At 37.4% G+C, this 17,941-nt stretch overlaps 1 protein-coding gene across 1 annotated transcript in view; it reads right to left on the bottom strand.

Annotated features, from left to right (window-relative positions):
• The window catches only part of MSH3 (mutS homolog 3), a 202,550-nt gene that overhangs the window by 64,439 nt on the left and 120,170 nt on the right, over window positions 1-17,941 (bottom strand). Inside the window, exons 16-18 of the mRNA XM_036764612.1 lie at window positions 14,338-14,402; window positions 12,010-12,126; window positions 4,143-4,250 (exon numbers count right to left, since the gene is read on the bottom strand). Coding sequence (XP_036620507.1) covers window positions 4,143-4,250; window positions 12,010-12,126; window positions 14,338-14,402 — 290 coding nt within the window. The remainder of the gene's footprint in view (window positions 1-4,142; window positions 4,251-12,009; window positions 12,127-14,337; window positions 14,403-17,941) is intronic.

Genomic DNA, 17,941 nt, shown 5'->3' with positions numbered 1-17,941 from the left:
GAGGTAACACATATAGAAGATTTCAGTTGCAAATAAGATTGTTAAGATCCCATAATCTTCAAAGTGTAGTGATAAAGCAGATGACAATGCATCTTCTTCTTTGGGGTTGTTGTTTTTTTTGAAGTGTCATTGATAGGTGTGATTTTATCACTGATGAAACTACATCTTTTTCTAATTCTTAACCATTCATTTGACAATGCCAAGAACGTTGATGTCAAGAAATTCCCCCCTCTCCCTTTATAGGCCTTCCATAGCTGTGGCTGTTGAGTACTCATAGGCTAAAGTATGTCACATCTCCATAAAGGATGCTTCCTGGGATGGAGGTGGGGAGAGGAGAAATGTCCTTGGGAGCAACAGCATTTCCAGGACTCTTGGACTTACCAATCATCACTGAAAGTTAGTCAGTGACTGGTGTTGGTGAGGACAGTGGGACCCTTTTGTAAGTAACTGCTCCCCTTCATGATAGCAGGACTGGTCATCATTAGCATTAGCACTGCTAATCCCAGTGCTCTTGGGTTCAGGGTCTCTTGGGCTGTCTCCAATGGGTCTGTGAGAGGAAGTGGTGGCCTGAGCTGCTGGGAGTGATTTGCCTCCTATCCTTTCTCAACTTGTGGATTCAGCTGCAACTGCTCTATGACTAACATAGGATTCCTCTTTCTGGCTTGGTTGCTTTCTCCTCCTCTCCCCCCAATCAATGGGGACTGGGGAAAACATCTAAAATATCATCTTGTTCTTGTGACCCTCAAATTAAAATTAAAATATTTCTCAAGTCATCCTGTACTAATTTTTTATTTAACAATACAAAAAGTAATAATTCCTTAACTATAACAATTACAACATGATTTTTCGAAAAGATTTTTCTTAATCTGTGCTACAGAGAAATCACTTAAGATTTAGGATATTTGCTAGTACATGAAACATTTTTGAAATTCCTCTTATTGGCAGGAGGCACAACTGAAAAACCACTTTACTTATCAATATTTTAAATTAATAAGGAAGTTCAAATTGGTCTGTTCCTTTAAGTGGTCATTCTTTTAAAAAGAAATTGCTAGTCTTTTTGTTTTGGGAAAATATTTATATTATCATTCCTTATTAAGCTTAATTGAGAACATGTTCCTTATCAATATAAACCCTCAAAACCATTTAGAGCTGTGAATTATTTAATCTTTCAACAGTGAATGAGATTTTATTTGTTTTTCCCTCTCTAAATATGATAATGAAAAATTTGCTGACCAAGGAGCCCCAAACTGAAAGCTCCAGTTTACACCTTGCAAATGGTAGCTACTCAGTGTGGAGGAAATAAAGCATTAGAGTTGGAGTCAAAATATGCTATATGACATTCCTGACCTCAGTTCCCTCATTTGTAAAATGAAGGTGCTGAAGGAAAATCTCTAAAGATTCCATCTAACATTGAGTTTTATAACAAGGTAATTATTTCTTAGTTGATTGAAAAGTCAAAAACTAACTTGTATCTTAGGTGACAAATGGTATGTGATGCAGTTTCGCTTTTTATATGAATTATTTCAACCTGCATATTTACCATTCATTATAAATTATGCAGTAGAATTTTCTTCTCAACTGAAGAGAGGGCCCAAGTGAGCTGTCTTAAGAAACTCAAGAACCTTTGTTGTTGTTGAGTCATTTCAGTCGGGTCTGACCCTTTGTGACCCCATTTGGGTTTTTTTTTTGGCAAAGATACTGAAGTGGTTTGTGGTTTCCTTCTCCAGATCATTTTACAGATGAGGAAACTGAGGTAAATGGGATTAAGTGACTTGTCCAGGGCTGTATACAGCTAGTGAGCATCTGAGGCAAAATTTGAACTCAGGAAGAGGAACTGTCCTGACTTCAGTTCTGGCTCTCTATCCACTGTGCTACCCAGCTCCCCATGAACCTTTACATGGCAGAAAAATCTGTCTCTCCCTACTCAGAGTGTCAGATGTGTCCTGTCTAAATTTATGTCAAGTACACAAGCTGGGACCATTCCCCTTCTCAATCCAGTGTTCTGGGCAAGCAGAGGTTTCCTGCTCTGGTATTCTCCCACCCCATTCCATCTTTGTCTTCTATATTTAGGCATTGTCTCCTTGCTCTTGGCTTGAAAACAGCTCTGGAATATACTCTCACGTCTCCTGATGCTCATAACAAGTACGTTCCAGCTCTTCCTGAAGGAAATATTTATATGTAGTAAAAAGGTAGTCAGTGGTGGCCTGGTTTAGTGGAGAGAGAGCCAGCTTTGGAGTCAAAGGCCTGGGTTTAAATTGCAACTCTGGTACTTGTTAGCTATGCAAACATAGTCAAGTCATTTAACCTTGATGAATGGCGGTTTCCTAATCTGGGAAATAAGGGTGTTGGACTAGATATCTCCCAGGCTTCTTTCAGCTCTATTATTCTATAAAGGACAATTATACCTATAATAACTAGCTCACAGAGTTTCTATTAGAATAAAATTAGTATGTAAAGTATTTGTATGTAAAGTATTAAAATACTATGTATGTACAACACAACACACACACACACACACACACACACCAGCTGTTATTCCTACCACCAGTAATAATATCAACAGGAGGTTGTATTTGCCTGCTTCAAGTCTTTCCCCACTCCAGTCCATCTGCCATTCAGCCATCAAAATGATTTTCCTAAAGGGCAGGTCCGATCACATCACTCTCCCCTCATACTCAATAAACTCCAGGAGCTCCATTATCACCTCCAGGCAATACTTAGACCTTATTCCCACTATGTACTCTTCAATCCAGTGACATCGGCCTTAAGGCTATTCCACAATTAAACGCTCCATCTCTCGGCTCCCAGCATTTTTTTTGACTATTCCTCCGTGCCTGAAACCCTCTCCCTCCTCTTCTCCAACTACCGGCTTCCTTGAAGTCCCGGCTAAAATCCCAGGTTCTAAGAAAGCCTTCCCCAACCCCTCTTAATTCCAGCACCTTCACTCTCATCTTTTTTTCCTTTTCATCTTGTCCATAGCCTGTGTGTACATATCTGTTTCCATATTTTCTCCCTCATTAGACTGTGAGCTCCTTGAAGGCAGAGACTCTTTTGCCTCTTTGTGTACTCCAATAGCTTAGCACAGTGCTTGGTGCATAGTTAAGTAGGCTCTGAATCAAGGTTTATTGATTTACTAAGATGCGAAGAGAAAAGGGAAGGAAGCCAAGAAAAGCCATTGTCGATTTTTATCCTTGTGATAGAAACAATGCTATATAATAGGAAGAGCACCAGACTCAGAGGGAACTCCTGGATTCAGCTACATATAAGCTCTGTGACCTGGGATAACTCCCTTTACCTCTGGGGAATGTATGGCTAAGTTTCTTTCAGCACCATCACTCTACGATAGTAGGAGGGATTTAGGGCCTCAGATGGTAAGCAGTATGGCAACACATCATCCATCTTCCAACTTACCTACTCAAACTTTTAAAATCACAGACATCATCATAAAATAATATTTAAGTCTTGGCTCATACCATTTCCCTTAATACTATACTAATGAAGGGAAGAAAAGGCAAAGCATTTTTTTAAATTTCATCACACAGAATAGGAATCATTCAAAATTGCTTATAGTGGGTGCCCTGCTGAAGTTACAATAAAAGATCTGTCTTGAGCCAGGTGTGGTGGTACGCACCTGTAATCCCTACTACCAGGAAGGCTACTTGAGCTGGGCAGTTTTGAGCTGTAGTGGGTGCACCTAAAACTGACTGGGTGTCCACACTAAGTCCAGAACCAACACAGTGAGTCCTCCAGGAGTGACTGAGGAGGATGGATGGACCACCAGGCTGCCTACGGAAGGGTAAAGCAGCCCAGGCCAGAAATGAGACCAGTCAATGCTCCCATGCTAATCAGCAGAGGGATCTGGCCTATGAAAGGCCGGTCTACTTTCAACCTGGGCAAGATAGGGAGACACAGGATCAAAAAAGACCTCGTTTGAATAATGACACATTTTGTGAGATAATAAGCATGAGATATTCATCCCTACTGGTAAAACAATGTCAAATGCACAACACACATATCATATCTAACTTTACCGCAGGACAAATAAATGAGTAATTTTACTTTTTATATAAAACTCTAATAGGGAGAGAAAATGACTGACTGACTTAAAACAATAAGAAAAAGATATAAATAAAGTAGATTACCTGCAATAATCTCCTTGCTTAGCAACCTTGGCCAGTGAGAAAATGCAGTCCACAGCTGCTAAGTGATGAACCGCTATACACAAAGCGTGATAGAATTCACTGAAACCTCTGTAGGGTACAAAAAACAGACGTGAAAAGTGAACACATCGATTTTCGATGGCTAGACTGGTCATGTCAAAAATAGTATCTTTAACCTTTTCAGGCACAAACTCAGGTCATCTAACCTGGGCATGTTCAGGATACCCCTGAATACAGCTCCTGAAACTCGCATGTTATTTTTCTTAGCAAGACAACCACTGGAACACGTAGGTTCCTTTTTTGTATTGTTTGGTGGTAGAATGATACATATTCATAAATATAAAATTAATAAAATACTGTGTTACACAAGCAGGTCGAGTTTCCATTTTTACACCACACCCACCAATATTATAATTCCTTGATCTAGTAAGATTTTCTTTTTTGAAAAAAAAAACAATAATTCTCTTATTTATTTTCTATTTTTAAATCACATTCATTTCAGAATATATCCTTTATCCTTCACCTAACAAAAGGGCCTTCTCTGGGTAACAAATATTTGAAAAGAGGAAAAAAACCAGTTCAGCAAAACCAATCAATAAATTGAGGGTCTAACAGTACATGCAATGCTTCTTCAAAAACGAACAAATAGCAGTAACTCCATTATCCCCCAACACTGCACTGGAGGATGCCAGATTTACGGCTGGAAGGGAGAAAGTACTTAGATTTTTTTAATAGTACAGTAGGTTAATAAAAATTTAGGATGTGATGTCATACAAAAACTTTTCAAAAACTCAACTTGTCATTCTGAAAATACCACGGACGACTTCTCTTTGGGCGGTTTCCTATTCTTTTTTCACCTGTGTCACTATGGTTTGTGTTGTGAGGGTGTCGTTCTTGAAAACATCCTACACCTTTTGAACCAAGTTTCCCTGCTGGGACTTTAAATCCTATCTGTCCTTTTCCTGAACCCTGAAAAACACTCTACCAAAATCTATGGTATATATGGGACTATGCCCCACACTGCTTTCATTATCTGTCATAAACTATATAATACGGTACGTGGTCTTCCTCCTAAAAGTTCTTATCATTTCTATTTCAATACCCTTACTGGTCCTGAGTATTCATCGGTCATCGGCAGAATCACTTACAAAATAGTCGTCATCGTCATTGCTTTTTCCACCCTCCAAGAATGAAATTTTCCTCAGGCAAATCAAGAATTTGAAGGCTACTCTTGCTTTCAGCAAAAAAGAGAATGCTCCATCACATGTCCAGACGGCTGAAATCTGCCACTAATATTACATCATGCCTCTATGTCTGCCCTAGGATCTATTTCTGGGACTGGGCAGCTTCCTCTTTATTGTACCCAGGGTGATCTCTGTCCCAGTCCTACCATAATATCGTGTGTGTGTGTGTGCATGCGTGTGCATGCCTGCATGCGTGTGTGCATATGTGCGTGTGTGTCTGTGTGTGCATGCGTGTGCATGCCTGCATGCGTGTATGCATGTGTGTGTGTGTGTGTGTGTGTGTGTGTGTGTGTGTGTGTGTGTGTGTCTGTGTTCATTCCTGCTGGGTATACTAGGGGATGGGAATGACTTCAGAGTCAGGAGCGCTGGGCTGAAATCTTGCCTCAAGTGTGTGAACCTAGACAAGTCACTGAGGATCAGAAGATTAGAGATTTAGAGTGGAAATGGTCTTGAGAGGTTGGTAAGTCCAGTCCTCTCATTTTACAGATAAAGAAACCGAGGCTAATAAATTAAGTAGCTTCCTCAGAGTCAAACAACTGGTAAGCATCCGAGGCAGAATTCGAATTGACTACTTCACCAAAAACTTTACCCTTGGTTTCCACATTTGCAAAACGGGAGTCTGGCCTCAATGGCCTCTAGGTTCCTTCTAGCTCCAAATCCAGGATCCTACCAACACAACTGCTTAAGTCAAGGTAAGGTTAGACTGAGTTTACGCAGCTGTAGAAGCAGGTAAAATAGGGGAGAATTAGGCTACCGTGGGTGTGACTGCACAGTATAGTGTGTGGTTGTGTTACAGACAATAATTAGCTCTGCAGAGGAGAGTGGGATGTGAACAATCTTCCCATCCTCTGACCACACACCCCCTAGGCGGCCAAGCCAGGGCTGTACAAGGCCCCGGTCCTTCCTTTGGAAGCCTCCATACCAGATTGGGTAGCTAAGTGGCAAACGGATAGAGCACCGGGCCTGGAATCAGGAAGACTGATCTTCATGAGTTCAAATCTGGCTTCAAACACTTCCTAGCTGTGTGACTCTGGGCAAGTCACTTAACTCTTTTTGCCTCAGTTTCCTCATCTGTAAAATGAGCTGGAGAAGAAAACGGCAAACCACTCCAGTATCTTTGCCCAGAAAACCCCAAAATGGGGTCACAAAGAGTGGGACACAACTGAAACAACCCAACAACTACTGTGTTCCAAGCACTATGCTAGGTGCTAGGAATTCAAAGAAAGAGCCGAAGAGAGTCCTTGTTCTCAAGAAACTTATGGCTCTTGACTCCACTCTTAATAACAGCCAATGACATTATTAATCCAAAAATCAGTAAGAGAATGAAGACTGTATACTATGTTTTCAGTATTACCTGCATCTGTGTACCACAGATAAAGATTGCTCAGCCTTTTTTTGGAAAACAGAAAAATCCATTCTAGTAGTTCCTAGAGCTATAAAGACGGCTAGCTGAGTTTTGGATTAGATTCTGTTCCATGAATATGAATTTAACTGGGAAAGGGAAATATTTTCCTACTTGTTTGTGAATACACTTCTAATGTTTGAACTTTGCTTAAGAGCTACTATAATTCAATTTTAAAAGAATTTTAAAATGAAAAGGTTTCTGAATCCAACAGAGCACAATTTAGTACTTAGCCTTCTTTTCAGAATGCAAGCAGGAAATACATTTCTTTTTTACTCACAGATTTTTGACATCTTTTATTTCCTGTATCATTCTGATCAAGAACAATATTAAAGATACAAATGCGTGTATGCCAGAAAGAGACAAATATACTTGCTGCATCACTAGCACTCAATTCTTTGATGCTGGGTTCACCAGGTTCAGTGAAAAAATAAAATAAAATAAATAACTCAGACCATATGGCATCTCATTAAACAGTGTTCATGGCAACCAGTGCCTTTTTCTCCTAGGAGTTCTCACTGCAAGAGTGCTGGTTAAACCTCAGCCAATGTTTCATTATCTGTGGCAAGAGACAACAGAGATGGATGCGTGGATAACTGAATACATCATCTTAACTATTAACTTTAACATACTGTTCTATGAAATGTTTTACCAGTGAAACTAACAAGTAGTCAAATAAGTTAACTCCTCAACTCTGCCTAATAACTAGTGAAATTGCTAATGAATAGGGTAAAACATGTTTATTTGCTTTTAATTGAAAAGTCTGCCAAAGTAAGAAAAAAAGAATACTGTTAGACTTCCTTCCTTCAGTTGGTAAGTGTTACCCAAGGTCACTGGACTAGGTCATGAGGGGTCAGGGTTAATCACAATAGGTGAGGCTATTGCTAGGCAAACTGATTCGGGTACTACAAAACCAGGCAACAGGGTTCAGGGTATCGTGGGATAGTCCTTTCAGTCTTGAGATAGTATTCATCAAGTCTACAGTACAGCAGAAGGGCCCTGGATCAAAACAGCTAATGAAACATAGCTCTCTGAAGCAGCCTGGAAAAATTCATGACCAGAACTGCTGTCAAAGCCTTTGGTCTAGACCTACCTAATCAATAACACTCTGTGTAGCCAGCCCTTCTGGATCCAAATCATCTGACAAGGTGAATGCAAGATGAAAAGGACATCTAAGGTCTTCCATATAGAGACAGGACAAATTAGAGGAAGGCACTAGAGAGGTCTCATAAATGTGTGAACACACAGAAAATTGGCAGATAAGCTTCAGCATGGATAATATGTTCAGAGAAAAATAAAATAAATAATATTTGATGTTCAACTCTGAACAGGAAAGGGATCAAGGAGTCACTGAAGACTTGATGGCATCAGCCGTTTGTGTTACTGATGCCAAAAAGGAGTGACTATACCCAGCCAACATTAAGAAATCAAATTTCCTACCTGAGCACAGATCCATGAAAGTAGATCAAGTGTTGGTTTTTAGGTTCCTTTGGTCTCTTTTTTAATGGCAATTATTTTACATTGGTTAAACATAACTAACGTAATTGTTATAATCATTATCACTATACTTAATTATTTCCTATTTCCCATTTTTAGATGTGAATACCATTTAAATATGTCAGGTTGGAGTTGTGTTTTTTTTTTTTTAACTCCACACCTTTTTCTCATTTCTATTCTTTCTTCTAGCTTTATGTTTGTTTTACAAGTGTTGTAACAAGTCAGTAGTCTGATACTACACAGATAGCAGACAATGCCATTACCCAATTAAGAAAATCTTCATTGCCAACTGCAGGAAGGATAAGCTTGCAACCAAGACACTCCAAGCCTTCCAAAGGCTGGTTCCTACTATTTTCGTAGCTGCATGCTATCCTGCCTCCCTTTAAACGTTTCATGTTTTGACCAGGCTGCACTAGTTGTCATTCCCTCAAACAAAAGGGATCCCTGCCCCATTTTCTCCTTTTCACTATCACATGGCTCCCCATCTCACTGATATCTGGGTGAAATGTTTTTTCTTGTTATACTGCAGGCTTCTAAAAAGTAAGGTCTAGAGCTGGGCTGTACAAAATGCGGCCTGTGGGCTGCATGCGGCCCGCAGTGTGATTTTATGCAGCCCACCTTGTGTGTTTTAATTTTCACGAGCGAAAAAATAAAATAATAATTTGCATGCAATGCATATTAGATTTTTAAATTCCATCACTAATAAATAATCTCATTGATGTTAGTTTTCTTTGGTATTTTTAAGCTGTATTACAGAGGGAATATATCGCACGGAATTTTCAATCGATCTGTGGAATGCGTTCCGCCTGTATGATGCAGACTAGTCAGTATGCACCTACCTTAATACTGTGGTGTTGTCGCTTTGTTATGTTGTGTTTGCTTTCATGATTCATGCGTTCCCCTGTCATATTAATGACACACGTTCCCCCACTTTCTATTAGTGTACTGTATTTTTTATTCTGGGTGTGACCCTCGAATAATTATTTTATCTTAATGCGGCCCTAAGATAACCTAAAGTTAGACAGCGCTGGTCTAGAGCAGGGGTTCTTCACCTTTTCTGTTATGTACTCCTTTGGCAAGCTGGTGAGGTTCATAGACCCTATCTCGGAATGGTTTTAAATGCACAAAACAAAATACGCAGGATTACCAAAAAAAACCCAATTTCATTTCAATCAGTTATTAATTGAAATACATTTATCAAAATATTCCCAAAAACCAAGTTCACAGACACCAGATTAAGAACTCCTAGTAGAGAGAATATTTTTAACATCCCAGGACCTAAAACAGTGCTTAATAAATATTTATTGAATTGTACTGAATTGTCCCCTACTAAACTGGGTGGCACAGTGAATAGAGTGCAGGGCCTGAAGTCAAGGAGACTTATCTTCATGAGTTTAAATCTGGCCTCAGAATCTTATTACCTGTGTGACCCTGGGCTAGTCACTTTACCCTATTTGCCTCAGTTTCTTTATCTGCAAAATGAGCTGGAGAAGGAAATGGCAAATCAATCCAGTATCTCTGCTAATGGGGTCACAAAGAATCAGACATAACTGAAAAACACCTAAACGAAAATCAAAAATACCTTGAAGACAGGGAGTATGTTTTATCTAAACATTACATTTCTCTTAACATAATGTTCTTCGCACAGGAAAGGCTTAATAAATGTCTGCTAATTTTTTTAAAAAATTAAGTACCTCTATGGTTTTCAGTGTGGGAGAGTTACAAACCTCACCTATTAAAGTGGCAAGGGCTTGTAGTGTGCACAGAGGCAGAAATGCTTGAGATATGAAGAAAGCAACGTTAATGATATAAAAATGAAAAAACTACGGTAAACTTCTCACTCTCAAACTCATCTAAAACTTTCAGATTTTTTCCTGAATTCCTGCCTTTATTGTTCCTGTTTAATTATCTTGTAAATATTTGTCAAGGAATTCTCTAAAAATTCAAGCATACTTACTGACTGTTGCTGTTACTGTTCAGTCATTTCAGTTGTATCCAACTCTCCATGACCCCATTTGGGGTTTTGTAGGCAAAGACACTGGAGTTATTTGCCATTTTCTTCTTCAGTTCATTTTACAGATGAGGAAACTGAGGCAAAGAGGGTTAAGTGGCTGCTAATAAGTGTCTGAGGCCGGATTTGAACTCAGGAAGATGAGGGTCACATGGCTAGTAAGTTTCTAAGGCTGGATTTGAACTCAAGTCTTCCTGACTCTAGGCCTAGCACTCTATCTACTGCACCACCTAGCTGCCCAATCAATCTTATTGATCATGGGATAGCTAAAAAAGAACTGTGCATATGAATGTGGTGGAATATTACTTCATTGTAAAAAAATGAGTATGAAGAATTCAGAGACATATGGGAAGACTCATATGAACTGATGAAGAATGAAATAAGCAGAACCAGGAACAAAGTATATATGAAAACTAAAACAAGATAAAAGAAAAGAACAAAGGAGAACAAAAATTGAATGCTACATAATTAATCATAATTGTCACTAATGGCTGTGGGGAAGAGATGAGAAAATGCCAATCCCTCCCATCTTTACAGAGTTGGGGGATGATGGGTGAGGAACATTGCATATACTGTTAGATCACTGGTATGTGTTCATTTGTTTTGCTTAACTTTTTCCCCCCTTCTTTCTCTTCATTCTTAATTAAAGGGCGTGACTTGTTATATAGGATGATTTAGTGAGTATGGAAGGTGGAGGGATATATTTGGAAATGAGAGTGAAATAAAAACTAAAGATACAAATTAAGAATTTTTTTAAAATCCAGGTATATCCTGCCTAGCTTAGTTAATTAGTTCTATAAAAATAAATTTGGGGTGAAACAGCATAAAAAGGGGAGGATGGCAACCGTTATCATTTGTCTTGAGTGACTGGTTAAAAATATCAGAATATTGAGGGAGGTTCACAACAATGGGGTTATTAATGACTTTTAGGCAACATTATGCTGAGCATGACTACAAATATGGAAAAAAAAATCCCACCTCTAAGCTCCCTATTAACATAAACATATAACCAACATGGGCAAAAGTCAATGTAAGAGGGGTAGGAAACACCAGTTATTTACAACAAAGACAGGTACTATACACTTAACAGTAGGAATGTGGTCACTCCAACATAATAGCTGCCAGAGACAACCTTTCTCTGCAACAGTTTGGACAATATAGAAATACCCATATGGGTATCTGGAAAATTGGCTAGTGAGAGCATACTATTTCTGTAGAATGACATCGAAATACATCTAGAACATAGAAGAATAACCAATTGTATTAGGACTTGACTAAGCAATTAAGGCTAATGTAGAGGAAAAAAAGGCAAAATTCCTTTATTTCTTATAAAGGAATAAATTATTTCCAAATTATTGATTCATTTTTTCTCAGCTGTGGAAAAAAATAACAAGTATGTAATAGGATTAAGTAATAACTGAAGGCTATGACTTACTCACTGACTATGTCAAATCCTCAGCCTCCAAATTTATAGTACTATAACAAAAATAAATGTTTATTCTGCAAGCAAAGACTTTAAGATGAGCTTACGTTTCAATGGATCAGAAATAAAATCAAAGAGCACATGTATTCAACTATTTTGTGGCAGGCCAGAAGAAATCAAAGCAGTAATTTCTACTTCTCCTTTTGATGGAAAGATTTTCCGGTCTATTTCTCATAGCAAGAGTCAGATTATACATTTCATTGTAAACTCACTCTAAAAAATTTAGCCATTCAGTGTTGCAGTCAAGGACTAGCTGCTCCCGGAGCTGATTCAGATGTCTGTAATTTTCTACAATAAAAGGAGAGTGAAAGCGGCTGACAGCTTTTGTGCTAGAAGAGAGGAAAAACATAAATAGGAAATCAAGGTTACTTAGAAATCAGTAATACCATCACTTCAGAAAATTAGAGTAGTTCTTCATTATTCTCTGATGAACCTTGAAAATAGATGTAAAGAGGGAGCATTCAATTATTATGCTACTCAAATCTATTCATTTCAATAATCTTTACCATAAAGAAAAGCTCTTGGATTCTATAGAAAGGTCTGGACAGAAAGCCTCTGAAAGTTACTCTTGAATATAAAATCTGTATGCTAAATTCAGTATTTCAAATGTTTGGCTTTAGCAATAAAAGGTTTCTTCTTTTAAAATTTGCTAATGGAAGACCAGTTTGATTAGAAAAATACATATATGATATAACAAAACCCAGCACATTAATTCAAAGGGGAAGGAAGGTGAAAGAAATCTTTGGAAAGTGAGCTGCATTTTCTAAATTTCCCATACAGAAAAATGATGCATAGTCACTGTTATTTTACTAGTCTTTCTATCCATAATCCCCATATATTCCCATCTATTTTGACATTAGGAAAAGAGCAGAGCTTGGATAAGCTGTCTGATGACAAGAACTACAACTTGTCTTCTGTTCCCTTTCCATTTTCCCACCCCATAGTGCAGCGGCATCAATCAACTTTAACTTGGCAGGTCACTATACCAAGAGGATGGATTTATCTCTTCTATCATACCACTTTAAAAGTCTGGCTCATGATGTACTAACCTACCCTTCTTGTAGCCCCAGTAGCTAAATAATGGGAAAAAAAACTTTCAATAAACCTCTCTAAAAGCTCTGTTATTCATTCACTCAACTATCTTTACTGAATGCTCCAAAGATGATTGGTACTATACTATACCATGCTTGTTTCTTTTATACTAAATGTGGTCTAAGTTTCTATGCAAATGTATTTTATCATAGCTCTTCTTCTGGTATAAATGATTTAATGACATTCCAGTTATAGCTCTGAAGAGACTCCCATGATTCAATCTCAAGTAATTCTTCTGAAAATAAGACTTCCACTTACTAGCTGGAGGCTAAGATAAAAGTGGAGTAAGAGGAAAGGAAGACAAAAGGAAGAAGGCCTGAAAAGGCAGGGAAGGGAATAAAGAGATTTAGGAGGAAGAAAAGATATTAGAATATCTGATTCTGATGTCTAAAACTTTCAAATGCCTGGGGAGAAAAAAAAAAAAAGCAAGGTGTTAGGAACTTATAAGGCAGGTCTGGGCACTCTGGGGACTTCTTGTGCTACTGGCAATAAATAACAAATCATTACTATAACAATTAAAATGATAAATAATCCATCATTTTGTTGTGATATAGGCTCTAATCTATTTCTGACATGGAAAATAAATGAAAATGGTCTTTGCAGTCTCTTTTACAGCTCCTTTAATACTATCGACAACTTCACTTTTCCTTCTCTGTGATCTTGTCAAATTTGTCTAAAAAGACAAATACCATTTCATGTGATCCCACAAAAGCTCAGTAGAGTAAATGTAATTAAGGATAAGATAATTCATTTTTGTGAAGGATACTATTTTTGAGGTTAATTACTAACCTAACTAATACATAATATCATACTATCCCTTGGTAACTCTTATCCTTCTCCGAAATAAAGCCCCTGATAAAGGGTCATTGCTTACTCTGAAAGAAAGAAGCTCTGTCTCCATTCTGGACCCAGATGCTAACATACGATGAATCTACTGCTGTCAATCTGCAGTAGATCTTGATACACTAGAATGAATAAGTTATTCAATAATCTCTTTTGCTATGAAAACTACCAAAAATGAAAAGGTTATGATCTATCTGAAGCTAGAAATTAAATTCCTATCTTATTTAAAAAAGCCTCAGGCATCAAGAAAATCAAAATGCTCAAGCAGAAGAATCCCTCATCATCTATCTGAAGGCTCCTATTACTTTTCTTATATACATGTCTCCAGTGAAGTCACTAGACTCAGCTAATTGGACAGAAAACATGAAATACTGATGTGCAAAATACCCAGTGAAGCACTTCTGTTAAAATGAAAAGGTGGTCATCTTTTAAAATAATGATTAGAATGGCTAGAAAAACGATGTTGTTTATTTAAATGTCCCCTACCAAAACTAAAATAAAGGCTTTGTTTCTGTTGAAAATTTGACTATTCATATTCCAATTATACACAGAAATAGTAATGTCATCACAAAGTTAAATAAGAAAAAAATTATTTTTAAACCTACCTTCCAACCTTAACCCAATCAGATGGTATAGAAGATATGAGAGAGTTCTTTACTTCTATGAGAAACTAAAATAAACGAAAAGGAAATATTGGATATTTAAGAAAAAAAATTCCAAAAAGAGATCTGTAACAACAATGCTACTTGCCACTACTGTGGCTATGTAAGATCAATAACACTAGCACACAGGAGGGCTACTAGCACAGGTTCTTTGATCTGCTTTTCTGAGGAAAGCAACTTTAAGGGGTTAACCATCTTACTTTAATTAAATATACATATATCATTCACTTAGTTCAGAGGGAAAAGCCAGCACCCTGAACTTCAGAGAAAACAGAAATTAAAAGCAGAAATCATATAAACAGAGCAAAATAACACAAAACAGACAGGCTTCTGTCTGACCATAGCAATACATACACAGTTACCGGAGAGAGAAGCACCAACATTTGGGTTTTCAAAGCTGGAGGGTTCCTGAACAGCTACCCAGAGTCTTGTCTTGTCAAATCACATGACACTCCTCTAGTGAGTGAGCCCTCAAACAAAATACTAACCTCAGAGTATATATGTGTATGTATATATATATATATATATATATATATATATATATATATATATATATATATATATATATATATATATATCTTTCTTCAGTGTCAGACAACTTCACACTCTCTCGTGACCTAATTAGCAAAAGGGTGTGGGCCTTTCTACAAACAAAGGCTAGACTCAATCAAAGGCACTTGATTGCCTCAGTGCCAAGAAGCACTCCAAAACAAAAGACAACAAGAAGTCCCATTTTGTTTGCCATTATATGCTCACAGATTTGGTTACTTAAATGGCTAATTAATGCATACGACCGAACTTAAATTATAATTAGTCCTGGGTAAAACATTAACTAATGGGGCATTCTGGAAAGTCATTTATAGTCCCTGAGACAGCAGTGCCTACGACACACACTCCATATCTGGTCCTTTTATCATCCTTTCTACATGCATAAAGAAGTAAAAGGAACATGGATAAGTGTACCTGACTCTGAAAGGTATGCAAACCTGCCACTAAATATTTGTGGTGGGGAAGGGGAGGCTATGAGCAGATGGAGTACTGCCTCTGGGGATGGGGCCAAATTATAGGAACTACTAAGTCATGTGCGTATCACCTTCAAGGTATTGTTCAGTTTATTTCAGTCACGTATGACTCTTTGTCACCCCATTTGGAGTTTTCTTGGCAAAGATACTGGAGTGGTTTGCCATTTCTTTCCCCAGCTCATTTTACAGATGAGGAAACTAAGGCAAACGGGGTAAGTGACTTGCCCAGGGTCACATACAGGCTGGATTTGAACTTGGAGCTTCCTGACTCCAGGCCTGTGCTCTATTCACTGCACCAACACTTAGCTGATCCTAGGTAAAGTAGTATCTAAAAAGTTGTCCTCCAACTAAAATAAATGCTAACTCTGATAGTAAATGGGCATAGACATATTGGTATCAGCTGCAAGTTAATATATTCAATCACTGCAATATATAGCATAGGAATCATTAAATCTTAGAGCCAGAAGAGAACTTGAAATGTAAATTAATCCATTCCTCTGTAGAACTCCTCTTTGGTGACCCTTCAGAAAGGGTCTTGACCCTTGGTATTTTCAGAGAAGGACAGTCCATAAAAACTTTTAGTAACTCGCTCAACAATAATTATTAGGCAGTTCTTTTTATTTTATCTGAATCCTTTAGGCTGCATTATCTATTTCACCTTGTTCTGGGCTTAAGAGATTGAAAACAGAATCACAATTGTCTTCTTAAGAACCTTTATCAAATTGCCTACTCTTCTTCAAGGTGAAATATCCTGTAATACCAAAAACTTTTCTTCACCTATCTTAGTTATCAGTCCTTTAAATCACTTTTTTGGTTCCTTTTCTGAATCTTTTCTAGTTTCTTCCTGTCTTCCTTTGGCTCCAATGCTCAGTGCTATAGGACACTAACTAATAAAGAGTGCTAAGTAAAAGATGAAGGTGACTTTGTCCAACGTAAGTCAAATAATTCTACTATCTGATCTCAGGGTTACATACGCTTTTAACATGGAAATGCCAAAATGCTAACTCAAGATCAATTTATTTTTGTCCATTGTGATTTATAGATCTTTCCCTGCCATTTTTTTGCATTTATCAATATTTCCCTATCAACCGTATGTATAGTTAGGTTAATTTTTGTAACAATGCTCTTTTGAAAATGGAAGAAGGTAAACTGAAATGTAAGATATTAATAATTTTAACCCTTAGAGAAATTGGCAATAAAAATGATGGTTTAAGCATAAAAGAACTTAAGATTCATGCAAATTTTCCTTGAAGACTGTCACTTGCTAAACACTTGAAATTTTTAAATGATCACTTATGTTCCACATCTATTCTGAGAAAAGAAAGCAGAAAAGAAATCAATATAATAATTATGTAAAATTACACTCTCTCTGTTTTCCTTGGTCTCTTCTCTCCCAAAAAAGAAACATGAGAAAGTTTTGGGATTAGCTTTACAATGATGTTTTTAAATTATAAAACTCTGTTTTACAAATTATCCAGTTTTATAAAAAAAATGACAAATGTTGGAGAAGATGTGGGAAAACTGTAACACTAATGCATTGCTGGTGGAGTTGTGAACTGATCTAACCATTCTGGAGAGCTATTTGGAACTATGTCCAAAGGGCTATAAAACTGTGCGTACTCTTTGACCCGGCAACAGCACTTCTAGCTCTGTATCCCAAAGGGATCATAAAAATGGAAAAAGGACCCACAGATGCAAAAATTTATAGCAGCTCTTTTTGTGGTGGCAAAGAATTGGAAACTGAGGGACGCCCATCATTTGGGGAATGGCTGAACAAGCTGTGGTATATGAATGTAATGGAATACTACTGTACCATAAGAAATGATGAGCAGGACAGACTTCAGAAAAACCTGAAAAGACTTATATGAACTGATGCTGAGTGAAATGAGCAGAATCAGGAGAACACTGTACACAGTAACAGTCACATTGTGCGATAGTGACTGACCTTGACAGATTTAGCCCTTTTCAGCAATGCAAAGATCTAGGACAACTCCAAAAGACTAATGATGGAAAATACTGTCTACCTCCAGAGAAAGGACTTTGGAGTCTGAATGCAGATGGAAGCGTACTGTTTGCTCTCCTTTTCTTTTGTTGTTTTGTTTTGTTTCTTCTTTCTTATGCTTCCTCCCATTAGTTCTAACTCTTCTTTATATCATGACTAATGTGAAAATATGTTTAATATGAATGTATAAGTAGGGCCTATATCAGATTGCATGCTGTCTTGGGGAGGAGGCAGAAGAGGGTGGAGGAGAAAATTCAAAACTCAAAATCTTATGGAAGTGACTATTAAAAAAACTAAAAATAAATTATTTAAAAAACCAAATTATCCAGTTTTATTACTCAATCACAAGATTACATTTTTCAAGTCTCCATTCAGAATCTTCAGTTTTTTACTAAATATAAGAGATGAAAACATCATGGCTTATGGACTTTGGACAGGCCGAAAGGCTGCATCATTTCCTTTAATAGTAGGTTTCTTTATTTCTTGTTCTCTTTAATCTTCAAATCAGAATAAGCAATGATGA

The sequence above is a fragment of the Trichosurus vulpecula genome, chromosome 1 (assembly GCF_011100635.1).
Source record: "Trichosurus vulpecula isolate mTriVul1 chromosome 1, mTriVul1.pri, whole genome shotgun sequence".
In the NCBI taxonomy this organism is placed as follows: domain Eukaryota; kingdom Metazoa; phylum Chordata; class Mammalia; order Diprotodontia; family Phalangeridae; genus Trichosurus; species Trichosurus vulpecula.
Note: the sequence above shows the minus strand (reverse complement) of the source record. Positions and strands in the feature narration are given on the sequence as shown.